This window comes from Enhydra lutris, unplaced genomic scaffold (assembly GCF_002288905.1).
Source record: "Enhydra lutris kenyoni isolate GAN:26980312 unplaced genomic scaffold, ASM228890v2 scaffoldscaffold64, whole genome shotgun sequence".
Lineage (NCBI taxonomy): Eukaryota > Metazoa > Chordata > Mammalia > Carnivora > Mustelidae > Enhydra > Enhydra lutris.
Genome location: NW_019154148.1, coordinates 7,717,787 through 7,726,565, shown reverse-complemented (window position 1 = coordinate 7,726,565; position 8,779 = coordinate 7,717,787). Strand labels below are relative to the sequence as shown.

At 51.5% G+C, this 8,779-nt stretch overlaps 1 protein-coding gene across 1 annotated transcript; it reads left to right on the top strand.

Moving 5' to 3' along the window:
- The first annotated feature begins 5,029 nt into the window (after positions 1-5,029).
- Positions 5,030-7,628, top strand: LOC111158847 (PROP paired-like homeobox 1). Its single transcript, XM_022521131.1, has 3 exons — positions 5,030-5,141; positions 6,310-6,542; positions 7,290-7,628. Exons 1-3 carry the CDS (start codon positions 5,030-5,032, stop codon positions 7,626-7,628), a joined length of 684 nt encoding a protein of 227 aa, XP_022376839.1.
- The last annotated feature ends 1,151 nt before the right edge of the window (positions 7,629-8,779 follow it).

Below are 8,779 nucleotides of genomic sequence, written 5' to 3'. Positions count from 1 at the left end.
AGTTGTTTTTCATTTTCTTAGTGAACCAGCCTTCAGTTTTATTAATTAATTTTATTAATTTTCACTATCACCTGTTTTCTATTTCATTGATTGAAACCGTCAAAGACAGTAGTTAAAGTGGCAAAAACAGATTTTATTCAGGTTTACTGCATTAGGGGAAAGGAGTCCTAAGTATAAGAACCAGGCTTAATTCAGAATATAGCTGAGCAAGTTGGAATATTTAGTCAAGGAGCAAGGTGATGGAAAGTTGCTAAGAGGGACACCAGGTATAGTGGAGGTTTCTAGTTAGACCAACCAAAGAGGATTCTTTGCGAAGACAGACCAGGGTGGGAAGACCTCAGTTGAGGGATTCTGGAAGATGAGGAACCCACCAGGGTTGACCAGATACCTAGAGGGGGAGATTCTGGTTAAACTGACTTTGAAGAGTTCTTGCTAAAACTGGGATTTACAAGGAAATACACAAATGGGCCTAAGAGAAGGTTCAGGAGCCCGACTCACACTTTGTCCATGAAAAAATCTTTGTCAACAATCTGATCTCTGTATGTTCTTTTTTCTTCTTACTTTTGGTTTCATTTGCAACTAGACAGTCATTTGTCTAGTTTGTTAAGATAAAGGTTAGGTAACTGATTTAAGACATTTTTCTTTCTTCCTCTGTCCCTCCCTCTCTCTCCCTCTTTCTCTCTCATCTCCTGCATTGGGGGCATTGGAGAGTACATGGTTTTTCAATGTCAGCATGCCCTTTGCAAAATTAGAGCCAACCCAGGCTTCTGAATGGACTAGGGGGCAGGATGCCCTTGAGTGTCTGGATCTTTTCAGGTCAGGGAATTCCTTATAGGGTCAGAGTTTCCCAAATCTCACCATGCCTTTAGTCTGGACATGTTGGCGGTCTAAGTTCTGGGTGCCCTAGAAGGTTGTAGAGGAACATTGTGAATTCAGGCTATCGTGCCAACTCCGAGATGTGCAAGTCAACACTTCTTGGAGGACTCCTGTGTCCTAGGGACTGAATTCAACTGTGCGCCCTCGGGATTCAGGAATCAGATAAAGTCAGAATGACTCTGAGGGCTAGAGTCTCCCAGGGACTGTGGTAGTAAGAAGAATGCTAATAAATGAAATACAGTAGCACGTTTGCCTGTGTTTACTACATTCAAGGTACATCCTAAATGCTTCTCTCTCATTGACTCTCAGTCCTCCCATCTTCATCAGGTAGGTACAGGTGATCCTCACTTTCTGTGGGTTCCGTGTTTGGGCAGACGCCTACTCACTAAAATGTATTTGAAACCCAGAGAAGGTCAGTACTCCCTGTAATGCTCTTTGGCAGCTGGGCGGGCATTTGCAGCCGTGCGCGTGCGCAGGGGGGTGAAAACTTTGAGTCGCCACGCTCCCAGCCGAGGTCAAACAAAGCCGCTGTTCTAGCTGTTCTGCCTTCTTGTTTTAACTTCCATGCTGTAAACAGGTGTCTTTTTGCAGTCTCTTAAGTGCCGCCGCTTCTCGCATTTTTGTGTTTTGGGGGGTAATTTTGCTGCTTAACGTGGCTTCTAAGCATAGTGCTTCAAGTGCTAAGTGCAGGAGGGCCACGATATGCTTTAGGGAGAAAATACATATGCTCAGTAACCCTGGTTCAGGCGTGAGTCACAGTGCTGTTGGTCCTGAGGTCAATGTTGGTGACTTAGCAATATGTACTAAAATAAGATATCTTTAAACAGAAACACATACAAGGTTACATATTGATTGGTTGGTGAAAATGTTGTGGCCAGGGATGCCTGGGTGGCCCAGTCGGTTAAGCATCAGACTCTTGGTTTTGGCTTAGGTCTGACCTCAGGGTCCTAGGATTGAGCCCCATGTTGGGCTCTGTGCTCAACATGCATTCTGCTTGAGTTTCTCTCTCTCCCTCTCTCTCCTGTGTGCTCTCTCTCTCTCACAATAAATGAATTTTTAAAAAAGAAAATATTGTGGAACCTTTTTTTTTTTTTTTTTTTTTTTGGAGCAGTGGTTCAATATTCACTGACTCGGTGTTTGTAGTGACTTTATGGAACACAGTTACCTCAAAGAGAATCAGGGCGCCTGGGTGGCTCAGTCAGTTAACCGTCTGCCTTTGGCTCAGGTCGTGATCTCGGGGTTCTGGGATTGAGCCCCGTGTCAGGCTCCCTGCTAAGCCAGAAGTCTGCTTCTCCCTCTCCCTCTGACCTTCCCCACTGCTTCTACTTTCTCTCTCTCTCTCTCTTTCAGATGAATAAAAAATGAAATAAAAGAGAATCAACTATATTATTATCCCCAGATGATAAAGCTGAGGCACAGAGATATATTAAGAAACAAGCCCAAGGGGCGCCTGGGTGGCTCAGAGGATTGAGCCTCTGCCTTCGGCTCGGGTCGTGATCTCAGGATCCTGGGATCAAGCCCTACATCGGGCTCTCTGCTTGGCAGGGAACCTGCTCCCCCACCCCCCCACACCCCGCCTGCGTCTCTTCCTACTTGTGATCTGTCAAATAAATTAAAATAATCTTTAAAAAAAAAAAAAGAAAGAAAGAAAAGAAATGAGCCCAGGATCACATAGCATAGCAAGTGGTATAGCTGGTATTTGAACCCAGGGCTGTTTGGCTTCAGAATTTACACCCCTCCACTCCACACCATTCTCCCTCTTGTAGGATGAGAGGCTCCTGGGCGTCAGGCCTCCTTGATGGTCGGGGGTGGCGGTTGGAGTCAGGATGCCCCCTGGAAGACCAGATGCCCCTAAGGCTCCCAGACCCCTGAGGGATTATGGGTATTCTGGAAAGGCAAGTCAAACTGTCAGGGTCTCAACATCCTTGCGGAGCAGGGGTCGTGGGTCAGAGTTTCTTTGAAATATCAGTCTGTCCTGGATGGCTGGGCAGTTTCCCTGTAGGTTTAGGGTATCTTGAGGCTGCGGGCTGTTTTGGAATTCAGTGTTTGCTTGTAGGTCCAAGTTGACTCCATGTTACTAGGTCTTGGAGCATCAGGATGTCCTGAGGCTTGGGTTGCTCCAGGAAATCACACTATATGCTGGGGTAGGGGGAGAAAGGTGAGTATCTTGGATTGATTCTTCTCATCTTGAATGTGGTTATGGACTGAATGTTCATGTCGCCCCTGCCTCTACTCCCATGTTGAAGCCCTAAGTGGGTGTGACAGCATTTGGAGGTGGGGTCTTGGGGAGGTGATCGGGGCGAGATGAGATCTTGAGGTGAGGACTCCAGGCATGGGGTTAGCATCTGGACTCAAAGAAGAAGAGAGGCCAGAGGTGCTTCTCTCTCTGCCATGTGAAGACCCAGAAGGCAGCTGTCTACAATGCAGGGATAGGGTCTTCCCCAGGAACTGAATCAGCTGGCCCCTGGCCCCTGGACTTACCAGCTTCCAGAACTGTGAGAAATAAATGTCTACTGTGTAAGCCACGCATCCTTGGATATTTTGTTATGGAAGCCTGAGCTGATGAAGAGAAATGTACATCCGGTTCTCCTAGGGCGTCTTGTTACAACATCAGTTCTGTTTCTATAAGACTAAGGGGGGGCCTGAGATTCTGCATTTCTAACAAGCTGCTGGTGCTGCTGATGCTGCTGAATTGTGGGCCATGTTGGAAACATAAAGCTCCTAGAGGATTTGGGAGGGTCTTAAATTGTCAGGGTGCTTTTAAAGGATGTGTGTGAAAGATTAGCTTGACCTGAGGGTCCAGATTGTCCCTTCCAAAAGGCGCAGGTTGTCCCTATTGGGTCAGTGTGTCCTGAGGGGTTAGGACCTCATGGCAGGGTCAGGGGGATCTTCGAGTTGAGGCAGAACGTTCTGGATTTCAGGGTGTCCTAGAATATCCTAGAATCCTGAGGTATCAGGTTGTCTTTAAAGGCTCAGGATGGCCTGCAGGTGTCAGAATGGCTCCCTGACTTCCTGAGTCTAAGTCATCTCAAGAAGCCGACTACTGTCGGTGTCAGGGTGTCCTGACTGCCCAGGGATCTGGGTGCTTCACGGTTTCCTTGAAGAATCAGAGTGTCAGGATGTCGTGGGACTCTCAGTCTCCTGCAGAGTCCACGAGTCCAAGGGGTCAGGAAGCCCCTGGCATTCCAGTGCTCCTGAGGGTCAGGGTTTTCTATTTCAGTGACCTCAGAAGGTCACGGAGTCCCAAGGGCTCTGAGTGAACAAGGAGGAGGCGATGTGGGGGAAGAAAGCAGACCATACTTGAGAACTGTGGTCTCCGGGACACCCATCCTGTGGCTCAGGTTGTCCTGCCGTGGCAGGGGAGTGGGGGTGGGGGGGTACGTCTAGTATATTCTGAGAATCAGAACATCTAGGAGGGGCCAGAATGTACTGGTGTCTTTTAGCTTTTTAGATTCCCGGAAACAGGTCCTTGGATGTCACCAAGGCAGGCGCGGCTCCTGGCCCACATCTACACCCCCTCTCCCTGCGGTGGCGTTCTGAGGAAGGGTCTTGGGAGGAATGCATTGGCTTCTTACCCTGCCTGCTCCCAGGAGGGGATTTAATAGGACAAAAGAACTTGGTCCTCTGGGAATACGAGCTCTTGGCCCCAGTCCCTGGACCCTCCAACTGAGCACCTTCCCTCATCCGGCTTGTGATCCTCCCCAGACGAAGGGGCTCTGGTGGCCAGGCAATGATTGGACGGGCCCCCAGGGGCGAGGAGCAGGTCACTCCTCCAAGGCTCAGGGAGAAGGAGACGGTGTGGGATTGCAAGCTGGGGAAGTAGGCAGCTGAGAGCAAAGGGAGAGGACCGCATCGCGGGGACAGTGGACCCGCAGTGGGAAGTTGAGGCACAAACGGAGACAGGGTCTGGGCAAGGCAGAGAGAATGAAATGATACTCAAGAGAAGGAAGGGGGAGTTAGAAAAAAAGATTAGGAAAAAGGAGAGACAGTGAGAAAGGCCAAGATATCTCTCTGTACCTAGATCTACACAGAGAGCCAGAGGTACATACAGAGGGAGAAGGAGGCGTAGAGGGGACACACCAGAGAAAGACTGACCAGGAGCAGAGACTCGGGGACACCGGGGACCAGACCTCTTAGGTCTCTGTTACTAGTCATGGAAGCGGAAGGGAGGAGTGAGCAGGGTAAGCAAAAGAAGGGGCGACTTTGCACCAGCCCCTGGCCCCAGAGCCACCCCGTCGCCGCTGGGACTCTGACCTCCATGGCCGGTGAGTGAATCTCCGGGCTGGACCTGAGGAGGCAGCAGGTGGGGGGTGGGGGTGCTCCATGCTTAGGCTCCTGGAGGGCAGTGGCTCCCCACGAGGAAGGTGATAAAAAACAAATCTGAGAATGCTAAAACCTTGGGCATCTCAGAAAGTGTGGGGAGGGACAAGTCGTTGGCTTCACAGACGGGACCCAAGACCCCAGCGTGGACGGGCTGCAGAGCAGCACCCGCAGTTGGAGGTGGGGGTGGAGGCGATGACATCTGGGCCCTCACTCCCGAGCCCCTGGGTCGCCCACTGCACAGCCTCCTCTGAGATGGGCAGCTGGAGGGGCCGGGGCTTGGGATCCCCTGTGACCAGCACCTCGATGCATGTGTGTCCCCCAGGTGGACCAGGAGCCCTGGGTGGGAGCCACACCCTTGGTCCCCATGGGGACGGGTGCCTCAGCTCCAGACATCTCCTTTTCACAGTGTGTCCCTTCCAGGTGTTTCCTTTCGCTCCGTGTTCTCCCTTCCCCGGCTGGCTCTCAGACTAATTAGTGTGGGGGCTTAGTGAGCCTGTGTGGAGGAGAGGCAAGCCTTTCCCACGAGCTCAGGTTCCGCAGCCCGACGGCCCAGGCCAGGGCCAGGGTAGGAGAGAAGATGAAATGCATGTAAGGGGAGGGTGGGCCTGAGCACAAGAGTGAGGAATGTTGCATCTGCCCAGGTGAAGGGCCTGGGAGGATGGGAGCAGTCTCTCGAGAGGGTGTGTGCTCAGTGTGAGCCTGGGGAGCGGGGACCCGGGGCCTTAGAGACAAGGACAGTCTGTTAGTGGCTCAGAGCAAAGAGGAGCCACGTGGGCTGAGACCCTGGAGGGTGGTACATGTGCTCAGAGAGGTGAAAGGCACAGGAGGGGCGCCTGTTGCACGGGAATGTTCCATGGGCGTGGGCATACAGTGAGGGGAAGCGGGCAGGGCCCCAGGTTGAAGCGAGTCTATCTGTACAGCGTGTATGGAGAGCAGGGCGCAGGTCAGGGCACCGCGAGGTGAGGCCAGGACAAGGCTGAGCTATGTTCAGAGCTGAAGGGTTTCTGGTCAGGGCAGAGTGTGTGAGCCGTAGTGGAGCACTGAGGAGAAACTGGGGAGGGGGACAGGTGGGTCCACTCTGCACAACCTCTGCCTCCCCTCCCTCCTCAGACACCGGCCCTCGGCCCTACAGGAGCCTCTCTGGTGTAGGAGTGCGGAGACCAAGGCTGTCCCCCCACGGAGGACAGAGGGGTCGCCCGCACTCCCGACGCCGCCACCGTACCACCTTCAGTCCCGCACAGCTGGAGCAGCTGGAGGCAGCCTTTGGGAGGAATCAGTACCCCGACATTTGGGCCCGAGAGGGTCTGGCCCGGGACACAGGCCTCAGCGAGGCCAGAATCCAGGTGAGGCCCCAGGATCCCCCTCCTCTTCTGGGAAGAGATGCAGATCTGGTACCTGGGAACTGCTGGGCTCTCAATTTTTCTAGGCATTAGAACTTCCCCTGAGCGTTCCCCAGAACACAGCCTTGACCCATGGTCCACACCGCCTCACCTACTTCCGGAATGTCCCTTGAATTGAACACAGGCTCTAACCTGATCTAACTTGAATTTCAGCATCCTACCCTCAGCCTTAACTGGATGTGAATTCCAACAGAAATACAGTCTTAACTGTTTGCATGCCCACGTAGCCTTGTCCCTAACCATGGCCTTGAAACCCAGCCTGCCTGCTGTTCCTTCCATCCGAACCATTGAGATAGTTAATCTTAGGTACAAACCCTACCCGAAATCCAGCCCCGTCTCTAACAGTTAAACTCATCCACAGTCTTAATCTCTAATAACCCTCCGGGATGTTTCCTATTTTCCATGGAGGAAAAATATCATTTGGTGTCATGGTTTATCTCTTTCTCACGGGAAGCTGACACTTCGGACTCTCCCAGATTTGCAGCAGAGCAAATTTCGACACAGGTTGGGGGTGACGGTCTGCGTCTTGTTTTGTGAGAAGGCCCAGCTCAGCTGTGCCTCTGGGAAGAGCTCTCCTTCCTCTGCGGTGCGGGAGAGGCTTATGCTCAGTATCTGAAGCTTCTGTCATTGACGGGGAGAGTGTCCCTACTTGAGAGAGGCTCTGATGCGGCTATTCTCCCCCTCCCTCAGGTCTGGTTCCAGAACCGCAGAGCTAAGCAGAGGAAGCAAGAGCGGTCACTCCTCCAGCCACTGGCCCATCTGTCTCCTGCCACCTTCTCTGGTTTCTTGCCCGAGTCCCCTGCTTGTCCCTACTCCTACCCAACACCGCCTCCACCCATGACCTGCTTCCCTCACCACTACAACCACACCCTTCCCTCTCAGCCCTCCACGGGCAGTTCCTTTGCTCGACCCCACCAGCCTGAAGACTGGTATCCCACCTTGCCTCCAACGCCCACTGGCCATCTGCCCTGCCCCCCACCCCCTACCATGCTTCCCCTCAGCCTTGAGCCCCCAAAGTCCTGGAACTAAGGTCAGACAGGTACTGATAAGGAAATCCCCCCCCCCCCCCCGCCCCAGCCCGTGGCCCTGGTGAAATGCACAGAAAGTTGGGTGGCTTCCCTTACTTCCAAGGTTCAAGTAGAAATTTAGTGAGGGACAGCTCAGAGACTGGGAATTTAGAGATGGGAAGTCATGCTGAAGAAGGCCCACAGGTCATTCATTAGTTGAGGGAATTTAGGGAGGTGAACCTACTAGAAGATAGAAGTAAAAAGCTTCCGGGGAGGTGACCGGTGGAAGGGGGGGTATTGACGGAAGCAGTTGTTGCTGCTGGTGAATGGAAGTGATTGAACATGACAGAACTTTCGGGGCTATGTGGATTAAGATCACAGTTGAAGATCTTCACGCAGCAGTTTCTAGCTGCTTTTAATAAGGCTTTCGATTCAAAGTCTACCTGTTCATCCTCTCTCCATCACCCACCCACCACCCAAATCAGACATTCACTTTTGTTCATTAATGTTCTAGGAATACCTCTTGAATTTTTTCCTCTCTTTTCCATTCCGGCAGACACTTTGCCTTTTCTGGCCACATATCTTCTAACTGGTCCTCTTCAGTGGCTCCCTTAGCTCCAGACTTTCCCCTTACCAACAGGACCCTGAAAATCTGATCATCACAGAACAGCTCTCCAATATCTCATAAACAATAAAAAAATAAGATCTGAGTCTTCAGTATTACCTTCAACCTGACTTTGAAATCGATTGCAAGTCATAACATATATGTTTTCTGATAGAGAAGAAACAATGAGATTCAGGGCTGACTTTTCCAAACGCCAGCCAGGAGTCTTAAGGCTCGCAAGAGGTCATTCCCAGGAAAGAACCCACTGGGAAGTCCCTTGGTCTGAGCCCTCCTCACAGAAACCTGGCGCGGCCTCATTAGTGGCCCCATTTATATATCCTATGGCTTATAAGGTATTTTACTCATAATGTGCATACTTACCTATTGGCAGGCCCATAGAAAAATCCTTAAACAAGCCCCTAGGAATGGATAGTCATGTTATTTATAAAATTTTATATATATACAAGTCTGGAGTCAAAACCTCTGTACTGTGCCTTCGCCCTCCCGTGGATTTATCTGCTTGGGCCAGACTGCCTTCCAGAAACATGCCGCCAGCCTCCAAAACTCCC

What these genes read in the sequence shown, in the direction of transcription:
- LOC111158847 (XM_022521131.1), top strand. Translation starts at nt 5,030, where the DNA reads ATGGAAGCGGAAGGGAGGAGTGAGCAGGGTAAGCAAAAGAAGGGGCGA. An exon ending in GACTCTGACCTCCATGGCCG is followed by an intron (nt 5,142 to 6,309) that starts GTGAGTGAATCT and finishes CTCCCTCCTCAG; the next exon opens with ACACCGGCCCTCGGCCCTAC. An exon ending in TCAGCGAGGCCAGAATCCAG is followed by an intron (nt 6,543 to 7,289) that starts GTGAGGCCCCAG and finishes CCCCTCCCTCAG; the next exon opens with GTCTGGTTCCAGAACCGCAG.